Below are 15408 nucleotides of genomic sequence, written 5' to 3' on the forward strand. Positions count from 1 at the left end.
TGCTGCAGTTGTTGCTTTTTAACTTCGGTCCCCGCTGGCGAGCCAGCAGCCTCACCGGTTGTCTTTCGGCGTCAATGAGATCAGCTTCACAGCTTCACACTCCGACACTGAGCACGGCGCTTGCCTCAGCTCTGGGATGTTGAAGCGAAAATTCAGTCTGAGTTGTGATGTCAATGCCATCATTAGCTTTTTACCACGGAATAGACAACTTATTATTTTTCATTCCTGTTTCTAACTTTGTATGTTATGTCTTTACATTATTTGATATAAATGTACTTATTTTCTAATTCCTCTTTATCTCCCTCACTACGCAGTACAAAACTATTCTGAAAAGAGGAGGGGAATGCGGCACTCGGATAAACTATGGCTACCAAATGTTTTACATTCAGATGCTCCTGTTTTCTGATAAATGTATCCCCCTGTAGCAATTTTTTTTTGTGGAAATCCAGTTACATGTCTTCTCCAATTTGGAATTATTTCACTTCTACATATTAAACTTCTGCTGCTCCTTTTCCCAGCTGTTACATGGTTTTTATAGGAATTGACAACATGTATTATTTGATTAGTGCTTTTGAAAAGGTTCTGGATGTTTTGATACATGAAGAAGAACTGTTTTGAAGTGGATGAAAAACACAATCATCATAATTCATAAAATTATTCAGAAAATGATCAGCAGTAACAGAGCATAATATTCAGCCCTGCAAAAATCAAGAAGCTTGATCAGAAGTCTTAAAGAAAACACACCGTCAAACCCAAACAAAAATGACTGGACCAATAAAGTACAGAATGATAGATACTTTACAAAATGAAAGTGATTTCTAGTAAATTCTGGATACTTTTTATTAGCATACTTTAATAAAAAATTTAATCACTGTTAATTCTAGCAAGAATGCCCAAAAGGAAGAAAACCTCACAGTTCATAGGTTTATTAACGTGATATATAAGTTTATCTTTACTTCACAGATTTAATCCTAATTAGTAGTGAGTGTGGAATAACAGGAAGACAGAAAATAGGCTGACTAACATTTGGTTTCCTTTGTGAAAAATGTTTGGTGGTCTCATTCATATTCTGCTGGATTTCTGCCAAGAGTAGAAAATCCAGCATTACAGCATCAGACACATAAAGAAACAACTACCTTTGGCTGCGGATCATGCAGTTGCTTATTAACACGTGAGAAAGAAAAACCAGGGAACAAAATATTCATCCACGTGAGTCCATGCTCAGTTTACTGTTAACTAAAATGGGGACAGATTATCACACAAGCTTTAAAAACTTCTGGTTCACCTTATCATACACGGAACAAAGAAAAGCACATACATTTTTTGGGAAGGAGTAATATGTTCAACAGGAAAATCTATGCTTTTTCGTCATCTCTTTTTTCTTCTTTTAGGTTGTTTTTTTTTATGGTTGGGGCATGATGAGTAGAACATGAGAAAATCTCTGCTGGTCCCTTATGAGGGGGGCGTATTTTCCTAACTAAGTGGTATTTGTCTTAACTTTTTCCTATTAATAGCTAAACCTCTAAAATACCTGGTATAATTTCAGAAATACTGACCACACAACAGGTTCTTTATCTGAACCATTTCAGGTTGGATTTAACTTTGAACGTATATTTGAAAAATCCCAGCATAACATGCATTCCTACTTTGGAAATATTCTTCAGCTATGTGCAGTTCTTGAAAACAAGGTATTAGCCACTTTTCCCAGCTCGAGGATCTGATTTTTTTATGGTAGGTTGAAGAAACTAATCAAGACAAAAAGCACGGTTCTGCAACGGAACAGGTCTCCTGGATTCTTTCAAGACATTGTTCCTTCAGTTCATGAAACAATGAGCAATGATTCCAGTATTCCCCTTCTGCAATTCAATGCGCAACCAATTCTCAGTTAGAGCAGAACCATGGCAGCGGATGATGCACCAGGCCTTGAGGGCCGAGGAAGGAGGTGCGTTTCAGATACCAGTCACTGTATGGCTCGTCTCAGTGAAGAAGGATGACTCCTAACTCAGAAGCTGAAAAAGTGGAGCACAGTCTGAAATATTATTTATTTGAATACAACTTTAATTTAAGCACCAACTGTACACAATCAAGATGTACTTCAGCATTTTTTAATGGCCCGAATTCTAGTTGTACCGATACTCACAATAAGCCTGAATATTCTTTCAGCTTAAAACCTTCTGGCTTCAGCTACAGCAAATGGCTTTTCAAGAATTTGGGGAATTATTACATGAGCCTTGGCCCTGGAGTTCCCCTCAGCTCCTTGAAATGTGCAATTCATAACAGCAAGGTAGCTGGAAGTTTGCATTTCAACCATTTAAATGCCAACCAAAGTAAACCACTTTCCTTTTTGATTCTTTTTCATTATTTTAACAGAGCAGAGAATCAATTTGCTCCTAATATAGAATCTCCTATAGCGAAAAAGTTTCTTTATTATTAATTCGATTAGTTTCAGCTTCAATCTATGAGACTGTCTCTCAAATCCAGAGATCATCTGATGGAACCGTCCCTCTTGTGATGCTCGTAGACACTTGAGGATGGGAAGGCCATATAAAAGCTTCAAGAGTGAAGAGAAATACTCTGGAATTCAGCTTAATTCAACTTCAACAAAGTAGCATACAGATACCTAAGTTTGTGCTAAACCACTAATCAAACACTCAGGGCTGAGTCCCACAGGGTTTTCAACCTGTTTTACATCCTAATTATACACATAGGTGTGATCTCTTAGGATCACCTAAAACTCTGAGATTACTTTTATATTCATTATTTACGACCTTTTTGGTTTTGTAAATTACATCTGAAGGAGTTTCAGGGTTAGTCCTGTCCATCTCACAAATTCTTACAGTGTGGTTTGCCACCGTACAAGATAACTATTTTTTTCTAACCTTATTTACATTTCATAATTTGTCTCTACAAATTCTCTTGCCTAGAGACATACAAATGACAGAAGTATACACATCGCCAGAACAGGCAGATGTATAACTTTCATTCCCTTAATGTCCAGCGTACCAGAGATTAAAATAATTGAATGAATTTTTCTTAATAGCTTCACTTCTTAACTTTTAAAGACAGATATATTGCATAAAACAAACTCTATTTGAGCTACTTATAAGTATTTATGATGCTGTGTAAGTACTTCTGATGCTGTATAATTTTCTCTCACTATTCTAACACTTAATTCCAAACACACACCTTATTTTCAAGCACTTCAAGACACTTCAAACGCTGGACTTGTTCTGGTATGTTGTCTCATTCGTTCCTTAGTACACACTTGATCCTTCAGCATGCAGATATGCCATCTCTCACGCTTTCTCTAAGTTCCCTATAAATCTTTTTAAGAATATCACATATCCTTTTTCTATATCATAAATCATCATCAGTATGACTCTAGGCTAGCATTAGCAATGAAGCAAAGTATAAAGACCCGTGCAGTATCTTACACAGTTTATTCTTAGTTGAGTGCACTTGAGGACTGTTCAATTTAGTAAAAGTTATGAGTGGATCCAAAAGTAAAATGTTTAACTTTGCACTATGTTTCTGCATCTTCTAGCCACTCCAACAAATATGTTTCTTACCAATCAAAATAAACCTTAAAATTATTAATTGATGTCTAAAGGAACCCTTAAAAATGCTGTTGTCTCCAGCCTGCGGTCAGTGAATGCCTCTTGGTCTGAGGACAAGGAGTCAGGGATTTGCCAAAGGCAAATAAAAATGGGGACGTTGCCAGAGCAGCCCACAGCTAAACCTGCTCGGTGGTGGTCTGCACTTCCATGGGAAAATTTCAGAGAGCCAAAAACTGAAAATGGTTGACAAATCACTGAACTACAGAGTTAGGAATTTCATACAAAGGATACACACCATATTTGAAGGTAATTCAGCAAACGCAGTATTATTCACTCAGCTGATGACAGAGAATTATGCTGTTTGCTGCACTGACACCAATGCCCAGCTGTAAATTTCAAGTCCCTGTGTATCTCTCTGACATCTACAAGACTTTAGTATCTTTCTTAAAAGATCATTTAGTGAATTATTTTAAGGTCAAGCAGTAGGAAAATGAGGTAGTGGAAGGAAATTTCTTGATTTTTCTAACCAGCATCTCCTTGTGCTTCGTCACAGTTAGGAGGAGTCAGGCAGCCTCCAGCAGAGCCTACAAGGTTAACAGACAGTCTTAGTGCAAAACGTTACTAAAGAACAGAAAATGTGCAGAATGTTTTGCTGCTCTGGACATTGGTTTTCATAGCTAATTAAGAAACGTACTTAAATATGCCATAATTTTGTGCTTTTAGTAGTATCTTTTCCCACTGCGGTGTGCTTCCCTTTATTTTATCCCGGAGATGAAGCCTACAAAAACCTTATCTCACTGCTTTAGTTGTTGCCATCTCTCCCTTTTACACAATTTGATTCCATTACGCATGACTGATAGTGTCTTACTACCGCGAGCTAAACGAGTATTGTTCTGCTGACTTCGCCTCAAAATTCCAGGTGCTTACACCCAGTGACTCTGCACGAGCCCTCCTGACACACAGAACATCTCCCATTTAAATTCATCCTGCAGTTAAGTTTCTCTACACCAAAGAGACGCTTAGTACACTTCGTTGAAATTCACTCTGCAGGGCAGGAAATGTCTTTCGTAATAGGTATAATTTTAATGCTACAGAAAAGATTCGCCTTTTTCTTTGTAACCAACCAAATTTCTTCTTCCTTCCCAATCAACATCTCATATCCACCTACACAGCTGTCACATTAAACTCTGCCTTGGGAATGCAAATTAACAAACTGAAAAGACATTTCCGTTTTTACTTAGCTGCACGTGTTTTATCGGCATCGAAGTTAACTAAGTTTAATAGTAATAAAGAGCAAGATTATCAGGTTAACAGTAACTGCTAATTCCTATAACAATGGTTTAGATTTATCTCCCGTACAACAAATAATTTGATTAATAATTGAAACTTTTGATAAGGAAAATATTTACTGTAACTCTTAAACTTACTCTGTATAGTAAAGATTTACGGTTAACTGCAAAAGGAAAGAAATGACACGTTACATTCAAAATAGTTTTATTTCTCAAGGGAATGGCAAAAAAACTTGATGAAAATGGACATTCATTGGAAGTATTGGTTAGCGTCTACTAAAGGGAGAAATGAAAGAATTGAAAAAATCTTTCAGCTTCAGCACAGCCTCTCCAACCTTACTATCCCTTACCTTCCTTGCTGTGTCTTCACACCCAGAGCCATATTTACAGCTCAACACTGCATAGTCCAGTGGCTGTTTGGTTTACAACAGCCAACATACTCTATCTGTATTCAACTATATTTAATTACAACAGTAATAGTGTTTGTGCAGATTACTTCACATTGCTCCTCCTGGAAAATGACAGCTCTTAATTCCAGTTATATCTCTTCTGCCTTATGTCTTCTTAACAACTCTATCCTCCCCTAACTCTAGCAACAATACTTCAACATCCCTGTCTTTAGTTTCTCTTACCTTGTCTCTCCAAGAATGCTGAACTACCTGGCACTTTTTTTTAATAAAAACCTGATCATTTCTGCTGATTCTTATTATCTACGACCCCATTTCTGTCAGGAAAGGGTCGCAAGAATAGACACCAGCAGTATGGAACATCTTCTGCATGAGGAATGAGTAGAATTTTTCAATTTGAAAAGGAGAAAAGAAAGAGAAATCCATATGACAAATTCTATAAAGCCCCAAACAGAAGGAAAAAGGGAAAAAAAAAAAAGAGAGAACAAGAGAGAAAGGACTAAACACTATTTCCTGTGACTTATTAAATGAAGTCACACAATATAGTTATCGTGCAAATTACAGGCTAAAGAAACAACATAAAGGAGTAACTTCTGCGTACCGTGAGAAGTTAACACTGAAAACTCATTGCTAACGAATGTTGAGCCACTATTAATTCAAGAAATTATTAAAAAGAAATGAGAATGTATTCATTGGTGGCCAGGATCTATAATATTCTGTACACTAGATCTGGCTCAAAAGTTCCTAAATCATTGATTATGGTTGGATGTTTTGTCATTGCTACACTTCCACACATGGATGTAAACCGTGATGATAACTTGAGAAGATGCTAAACTTTATTGTTAAATCATGATGTGTTTAGATATATGCTCTTTTATGTGGTAGAATTAGCTATCTAGCCAACAAATATATTGTCTTACCAGGATTACTCACGTGAACAAAGTCATTCACCTGTGTAAATTATGCAGTCATATGGTCCTCAGAGATATCTGAACTCTCCAGAAGTAAAAACCTGGCATTACAGGCTGCACAATGTCTAGCATGTTGATAGCTCCACGTAAGTTACTGTCTTCACATCCATTTCACAAAAAAAGATTTCTATTTGAATAAAATCTATTCCACACTCCTATTTTAAATAATTTTTGTTTGTGCAGTCTGCCATATGCATTGTACAGCAGGTATACGGCCACTTCTGCGACATCTTATTGCTAACATTTCTACTTAACAGGGAAGTCCCACTATTGATATAATTCTACATAACCCCCAAATTGTAATGTGCGTAAATTATACCCAGATGCTTAAAGCAGTGATTATCAGGCTGATGTGGGGACAAATACCATTATATATTACAGAAAATGTCTTCCTCAGTTGCAAATGATAACAAGGTTCCATTGCTCCTGGGAAGGAAATCCAAGTGAACAATTTCAAAGAAAATGGAGAGCAGATATTTAAGAGACCAGCATATTTTTATGGATGATTAAATGCAACCTCAAATTAAATTTATACCTAACTCTTATCCAGTATTACTTTTTCTCTGGAAATAAATATTAAAGCATTCTGTCCGTGCCAAAAAAAAAAAATTGTACCTGCAAATCCATGGCTAGGAATGAGCTGTAAAGTAGCATGAATAAAAGCAAACCTTGTCTTTTGTTTTCTGCCTAGGCAATGCAAAAGCTAAAAACATAATGGATCTCATTATTCTATCCCATAGAATGTTCTGTTGATTTTTGAACGAAAATATCCCTGAAGACTTCATTAATTCTTCGAGGCTGGCAAAATACCCCAAGGGAAACCAAAACCTTGTGACAGACAAGATTGTTCTACACAACAGCACAACTCCTGAACTGCAGCTTGGGAAGTGCAGACTGGAAGTGAGGAACAATTTCACTTCTGTAACTGCCCTGAGAGGTTACAAAATCCCTATCCTTGGAGTTTTCAAACACTTGCACTAGACAAAGGCAGGTAAGACCAGATCCAGAGTTGGTGATAATTCTGCTTTGAGAGGAAGATTGGAGTATGTGATCTTCAGAGGTCCCTTTCAACCAATATTTCTATGATTTCCATGATTATTTCTTGAAGTTAACACTCCAAGACAAGAGAAAGGGCAGCCAATTAACAACAAACCTGAATAATAATAGTCATATTGTTAGCACAGCATGAGCCCCTCAAAGTTTCTGAGTAGCACTAGCCTGAAAGTCACTGTTCTTTGCTAAGTGCTCACCCGCAAGGACTTCCACTAGCTCAGACACAGGTCTGGACGTCAGCTCGATGGATCTGCTCTATACCTGAGATAACAGCCTGTTCCTGAGCGCCTTCTGCGTGACTGCACAGGCATCAGTGTGTGCAGCAAAGCTTATCCACTCCGGATCAGCTTGAGCACGGGCAGCCAGGTACTCTATACTGGCACTCCTACGAACGGGAAAGGTCCTCTACAGCCTACTGTAGGTGACCCTGCTTCGGCAGGAGGGTTGGACTAGATGACCCACAGAGGTCCCTTCCAACCCTGACCATTCTGTGATTCTGGGAAAACTGCACTGGGGCACCAAGCCAAGTCGGTGGATTTATTTTTTTTAGATATATCACAGTGCAGACAGACGAGATCTCTGTCTTGGCAGGGTGCAGCTAAACTGATGTGGACTCAAACACTCCTGGAACAAGAATGAAAGCAGTGATGCCATGCTGTCCTGGAGTTTGACTGGAGTTGCCTCTGCACACAGCCAGCCCGGTGTCTCTGCACGCTCTGGACCGCACAACCATTTCACCTCGAACACTGCAGTCTAGAATTAGCATGGGCAAATGGCTCTGAAAGATGCAGAAACCCTCATTTCTTAAGGTAAAAAGAATATCAGAATTATGGGGGGATAGTTCTTAAACGAAGAACTGTTTCTCAGTTTTTAAAAGCCTACTCAAATTTTTATTCACTATTTGGCAGCCTGGCATTCCACACAGTCTATGTCAAACTGTGGTTTCTTCAGTTTCTAAAAGGAAACTTTATTCAGGGTAAAAGATACTGTGGACTCAGTAAGATGGTCCCCATCAGCCACCTCTCAGGAGCCTCAGAATGAATCAGAATCTGGTCTGGGACTTTGGAAATTAAATAATGCTTCCTTGTTCTGGGGAGCTTGCTTAGCGTGAGTTTTTAACGTCTTCAGAAAGTGTTAAATCTAACCCATTTCAGTGACTTTCATCTGCTGCTACATGCAGTATCAGTATTTTGGCTGTACAGAAAACATATCACAGCAATAAAATTAAGTACAAAAACAATAAAAATGCTTTTTTTTTTTTAGAATTGTTTTACTGATGTAACACTGTAAGTGCTGCATTATTACACTGACTTCCGTTGGGTTACTACTAAGATGTAGTAACTGATAGAGCTAAAACTACTTGTTTAGAATATAAAAATTCAGGGCATACACCTAGTATGTAATCCATAACATTGTACAAACTTCACTGAATTTAAATTTGTTTTATAGTATAATTGAAACAGAATTTCTGACATCTTCACAAGTCCTTCTTACCCAGGTCCTAATTATGTAGCTGCAGCTCTGGAAAAAACAACAGCTCTTTGTATGGAAATCACCTAGCAGACTGGGTAGAATCATTATCTATAAGCAAGTACAGAAATGCAGTGGAACTTCATATTTTCTCATCAGAGATATTAAAAATTCACTTTACAGAGAAACACAACATTGCATTTCAACATCTTCCAAGAAGTGACAACCGTGTCCTTGTTCCTCCTACTACAAATCAAGCATGCACATTACCAGCATAGTAATGTCTTGTTTTAAAATTCCATGCATCTTCTAGACTTCAAAGGATAAAGTGAATGTACTACTGTTTATCAATCGGTCATAATTTTTTCTAATTCCTACATTTTCTATCAACATTTCCTAAACAAACAAATAATGAAGAAGCAGTGAAGCAGCTAATAACTACTACCAACACTGAAAAGATAAAGAAATGCTAATACTTTCATGCAGAACTGTTAAAATCTGTCAAGACTTCATGTCACTCGTGAAATTTGTGTGTGACCAAAAACCCAGCTCAGTAGTACTGAGCCATGAAATGAAATTCTTTTTGCAAGTGGCGATGAACGACCTCACTGAAAGTATTCTTTCAGCCAGCTGCTGTAATGTAGGTAGCCAACTGCCCCGTTCAGAGACAGGCTCTGCCAACACAGAGATATCACTTTCACACCCAAGTCAGACAAACTAAATGTGTCACGAACAAAAATTTAGTTTCTTTTTAATATCAGCTGATTTTTTGGTTTACTTTTCCCATTCTCAAGCAGCCAACAGGATTTGTTTTAGATACCAGATTTATTTAAATTGTGGCAGCTCAGGAAAAGCAAAAAATATTGAAAAATAAATCGTGGCTACACAGAAGAAAGCATAACGATGATACTAAACAAGATGCATACTATCTATTATACAAGAAACTTTTCATCGGAAATATAATAGCTGTCTGTGTACTTTCAAAAAATGTAGCAATTACATTAATAACCACTGAGTTGTAACTCGGCAGTTTTCAGGTAAAGCTATGTATCTTTAACTCTCTCTTAAGAAAAGGAGCCCAAATCCAGAAATAATGAACGCATAAATGTGCTCCCAAAACTGTAACGAATACAATCTGATTTTGACATAACATTCATCAGAGTATGATATGAAACCTGGAGAACTGACAGAATCACTGAATGGTTGAGATCAGAAGGGACCTCTTGAGATCATCTAATCCAACCCCTCTGCTCAAGCAACCTGCTAGAGCAAGTCGCGCAGAACCGTCTCCAGTCAGGTTCTGAATATCTTCACAGATGGAGACTCTACAGCCCCCACGGGCAACCTGTTCCAGAGTGTGACCACCCTCTCAGTAAGAAGTGTCTTTTTGTCTTCAGACTGAACTTTCTCTTTTTCCAATTTGGGTCCACTGGCTCTTGTCCTGCGTCATGGTTTAACCCAGCAGCCAGCAACTGGGACCACGCAGCTGCTCACACACTCACTCATCCCCCCAGTGGGATGGGGAGGGAAATGGGAAAATGTAAAACTTGTGGGTTGAGATAAAGACAGTTTACTAAGACAATAAAGGAAATACTAATATTAATAATAATGAATATGCAACACAAGCTGTACACAACACAATTTCTTCTCACCACCCGATGACCGGCTGCCTAGTCAGTCCCCATGCAGCAGTCGCAGAACCCACAGGTTTCCCATAGCTCATGAATTTCGCAGATTTTGCCAACCTCGGGAATTTTGCATAACTTGCCAAACTCACGGAAGAAGACCGAACTCCTGGAAAAGTCGAACTCACGGACAAGAGAGCTTTCTGTCCCCTGGCCAACTCCCATTCCTAAACTGAGCATGACGTCCACGGCATGGAGTATTTTCACTGGCCAGCTGGGCTGCCAGCTCCTGCACTGGGAGGGAGCATACGCTGCTCATTAGCTGAATAAGAGAAACTGGAAAAAGTCCTTGATTTCTTAGCAACAACTGAAAATGTCAGTGTTTTCAACACCCTTCTCGTACTACCTCCAAAACACAGCAGCTACTGGGAGGAAAATGAACTCTACCCCAGCCAAAACCAGCACATCCTGTCAGAGGGCACTACCAAGAAAGGCTGTCTCCTCCTTCATTCCCCCCATCAGGTATCTATACACATTGCTAAGACCACCCTGAGTCTTCTCTGCTCCAGGATGAACAGTCCCAGCTCTCTCAGCCTTTCCTCATGAGAGATACTCCAGCCCCTTAATCATCTTTGTGGGCCCTTGCTGGACTCGCTCAAGCAACTCTGCACCTTTTCTGTACTGTGGGACCCAGAACTGTACGCAGCATTCCAGTGCAGTAGGGAATATTGCATTTACTCTGCAAAATATGACTATAACTTTGAAATTAGATTTGCAATGGCTAACTGTGGAGCAAAGAAGTTTCACAGGTAGCAGAATTGCTGGCAGGTAAATGAATATAATGAAGCAAGAGAATATAACAATGGTGTTCTCTTTGGATAGTAAATGTCACAGACGAAATTAGATGGGGAAGCCAAAGGAGAGGCAGGATCTAAGCCAACATAACCTCAGGGAGAGAACAATTGAGTAGCTACGATCATCAGCTCCGAGATCTGCTCATTACTTCAAATTGGGAAATGTTATTTTCTTCCTCTTATTCTCCTTAGAGGAAGGTATCTCTGATGGAATGACTGTATTTTAATAGTGGTTAACATTGACTACAGTTCTCATTTAATGAGCAAAGCTGATTAGCAGCAGTGTTTAAAGAAACCAGATAGTATATGAGTTTTTCTTACAGATTATTAAGACACATTCACAAAAAAGTTAATTCAACTTTCTCTGACTCAGTAAGAATGAAAGAGTAAAAGTAGGTCTCGGAGTCTTTCTGTGAGGACATGATGTCAGAACACGTGGGACTGTCTTATTTGTTTCAATAAACAGTAAACTGTATAGATTTGTTGGGGAAAAAAACCTCCAAACTAAAGGCTACTGGAGGACAAATCATCTTCATGCATGATAAGCAAATTTCATATGCTTTCCTTGTCAGCTAAAAGAAATAAAGTATTTTTTAACATCAAATTTTAAACTTTTATAATAAAGAGTGAAAAAAAGAAAATTGGCTTCTGCTATTGAAGAGATAACACTGAAAGGAAAACCATTAAGATTAGTAACCAGGCACAAGAGTAACAAAGGAGATAACAAGGTACAAGCTAACAAGGTACACATTAGTAAAAAGCAATGTCAGCTTTACTTGGCCGTAAATAGCAACAACACTGACTATTTACTGAAACATATAGTAAGCCAAAACACAATACCTGCTCAAAAGTTCGAGATCCACTGTCAGAGCAATTTCATTTAACAGCACGCTGTGCCTCAGCTTGTTTTTTCCTATTCATCACCAGTTTGAAGGATACTCAGCAGCAGAATAATATGCGATTCCGCAACAAACTGAGCCTGACTGCTTCCATGTATGTAACTCTGTAAAATAAAAATGAAAAACAATCCTCCTTACAACAAAGAAATCCACTGAAAACGGCACAACTGGATATGCGGGAAGCAAAATAAAACCTGTTCTGCAGGCAAATACAGGCAGCAACAGGTACAGGTGAACAGCACGGTTTATGTACATATGTTTAGAAAGAGAAGTCTTAAACCCAGCATATTCAGGTAAAGCACATATATACAGCAAATGTAATGTTTCATACACAAGTGCACCATGCTGGACCCTTTTTCACACAGCCGCTAGCATGGAATAAAGAACACGCATTTATTTGCTCAGGAGACACAACTATTCAGAAGAGAGATGATGAAATCAAGGACATCCTTCTGCATGGTTTTGTCACAAGTTAAAACTGAACCCTGCCTTTAAAAAAGTCAGTCTATTTTAGTCTTAGATTGAGTGAAGTTTCTTCATACAAAGTCTATTCCATCTTTCTCCATGAAGGTACAATTGTATCCATTAAGAAAATCCTATTTCATAAAATGTCCTATTAATGTTTAATGTTTAATTAACGTTTATATGGAATTGTAGTAAATGCTAGCATAGATGTTAATACTAAATGCAAACCCAGTCTATTTTTTTTTCCAAATTATTCTTAATGGGCTCATTTTGTAAGTTTATTAAGAACATACAGCATATTATTCAGAAGTTGTTCATGTTTATTGTTAACTAGATATGCTGGCAAAAAAGTAAGCAAAAATTTGAAGGATTGCAAACCTGCACGAAACGAGGGAGATTCTCTCTCTTCCTCTACTACACCAACTGCAGATATTCAGCACAGCGTCTCATACTATTCTATGTGAAATTAAATATAACCATGTTCTCAAAGTATTATTTATATGTATGCTTCTTCAGCATAGATGCAATTTACACCACAATTAAACAGAAAGAAAAATGCTCACTCTTATTAAGGTAAAGAAAAAGGAAATTTTTGCCCTCATTACGGATTTAGGATTTTGTTTGTTCATTTTTTAACTTACACATTTTCACTTAATTCATTTTATTCTGAATAGTTCTGCCTGAGTAGCGTCCTTGTCAGGATTCTGAACAATTGAGATTTGAAACACTCTGATGTTTTAGCATACAAAAGAATGCCTTCACCTGCACTGGTTAAATTCTGGTTGATGCACTGTCAAAACACGCGGTTCATAAGATATGATAGACGTTTTTACTCAGTGGATGGTTATCTACTGTTCTCAAAATTCAGTTCTATTATGGTCATTTAAATAATCAATTCAAAGCTAAACCAGGCAAGAACTTCATGTATCTAAGGAACTACTGGAGAGAGTCCAGCAGAGGGCTATGAGGATGATGAGGGGACTGGAGCATCTCTCCTATGAGGAAAGGCTGAGGGACCTGGGCTTGTTCAGCCTGGAGAAGGCTGCGAGGGGACCTAATAAATGCCTATAAATATCTCAAGGGTGGGTGTCAGGAGGATGGGGCCAGACTCTGTTCAGTGGTGCCCAGCGACAGGACAAGGGGCAACGGGCACATAAGGAAGCAGAGGAAACTCCAGCTGAACATGAGGAAGAACTTCTTCCCTCTGAGGGTGATGCAGCACTGGAACAGGCTGCCCAGGGAGGCTGTGGAGACTCCTTCTCTGGAGATATTCAAGACCCGCCTGGACAAGGTCCTGTGCAGCCTGCTGTAGGTGACCCTGCTTCGGCAGGGGGTTGGACTAGATGACCCACAAAAGTCCCTTTCAACCCCTAACTTTCTGGGATTCTGTGTAAAGATTCCATCCCTCGAAGATGACATCTGTTCTCTTTAACAAGATAAAAATCACCACTCTCATAAAAATATCTCATTGCAGGATGATATGACAATGAGCCAATCTGTATTTCTTGATTTTTTGCAGTGCTCTTTATAAATCTCACTAAGACTACGTATATATACACACACATACATATATATAATAAAAGGAAGGAAATAGGTGTATTTTACATTAACAAAAATTAATTACAAAGTCAAAATGCTTCACAGTTGTGTACTGTGACTCAGTTGCGACCACTGTCCTGCAAATAGTGACCCATTATTTCTCAGGCAGCTACAGCAATATATATACACGGAGACACACATACACACTTGCAGGATCTGGATTCAAGTGTGCCTAATAATTAGTAAACATCTATTTCTTCTTACAATCGTAGCACCAAGCCACAGTCTAAAGCTCACAGTGATTACAGTATTTGTTAATGCATTGTGAGCTGAAATAAAAAATGAGCCTTTCATCAGAGAAGTGTAACTGAGTCTGGTAGCACTATTTAGTTATTAAACACCTACAAGCATTTCTATGCATTTTCTATGATCCTGTGATTTATACATAATCACTACTAGTCTTTCTCTATAAGCATGCTAAATTGCTAAAATCACACACTGGGAACTAAAGAAATACATCCTATGTTGAAGAGACAGTATTATTATCACCGATTAATAAAACTGGTTGGCACATGACTCCTAAAACTATAAAAGCCTTCAGTATTTGTAAAACATTTAGATGAGAGATGGCATTTTTACTGACATGCTTTATACTTTGTTAAAGTAAATTATTTTTCTCTGTCTCTTTACGGTAGCAATTTAATTCACCATAACACCACTGAAGGAACAGTATCCAAAGTATATACATAAAGACATACACATGCAGAGACTATATAGAGAAGTCATTCTTTTCCTCAAAATAGTTTACAGACATTAAATTATTTAGCTTTCCTCCTAATAAGGAGGAAGAGTCTCACCTCCACAAAATGTAAATTTTATGCTACTGCTTCTGATGACATAGATCTGTCCCACACTGGGGAGGAATCACATTTTAGGTGCTAGTCTTCATCACCCAGCGTAGTAACTTTGTTTAAAAACATCACTCGAGTTCATGCGACTTCTGGTTTCGCTTGGGAATATCAAAAAACTACCAAGAATTTTTGGTAATGAAACAGGTCATTCTTGTAACTGTCTAGCTGTCAAACCCATACATTGATGATTTTTTTCAAAAATGACAGCAAATATAGTCTCAACTCCGAAAATCTCAAGCCTGATTTTTCACTAGTTATTCATACTTGGAAAACTGACTGGAAAATTCTCGCTCAGTCAGAGGATGATCAGAGTTTGCAACAGGTAAACCCAGTTTGCGATGCTGTACGTGTAGACTACTCACCATGCA

The 15408-nt window shown here is 38.2% G+C and overlaps 1 protein-coding gene across 1 annotated transcript in view; it reads right to left on the minus strand.

Moving 5' to 3' along the window:
- The window catches only part of TUSC3 (tumor suppressor candidate 3), a 132606-nt gene that overhangs the window by 13795 nt on the left and 103403 nt on the right, over positions 1 to 15408 (minus strand). The window contains exon 7 of the mRNA XM_075421923.1: positions 12166 to 12229. Coding sequence (XP_075278038.1) covers positions 12166 to 12229 — 64 coding nt within the window. The remainder of the gene's footprint in view (positions 1 to 12165; positions 12230 to 15408) is intronic.

Source organism: Opisthocomus hoazin, chromosome 5 (genome assembly GCF_030867145.1).
Source record: "Opisthocomus hoazin isolate bOpiHoa1 chromosome 5, bOpiHoa1.hap1, whole genome shotgun sequence".
Lineage (NCBI taxonomy): Eukaryota > Metazoa > Chordata > Aves > Opisthocomiformes > Opisthocomidae > Opisthocomus > Opisthocomus hoazin.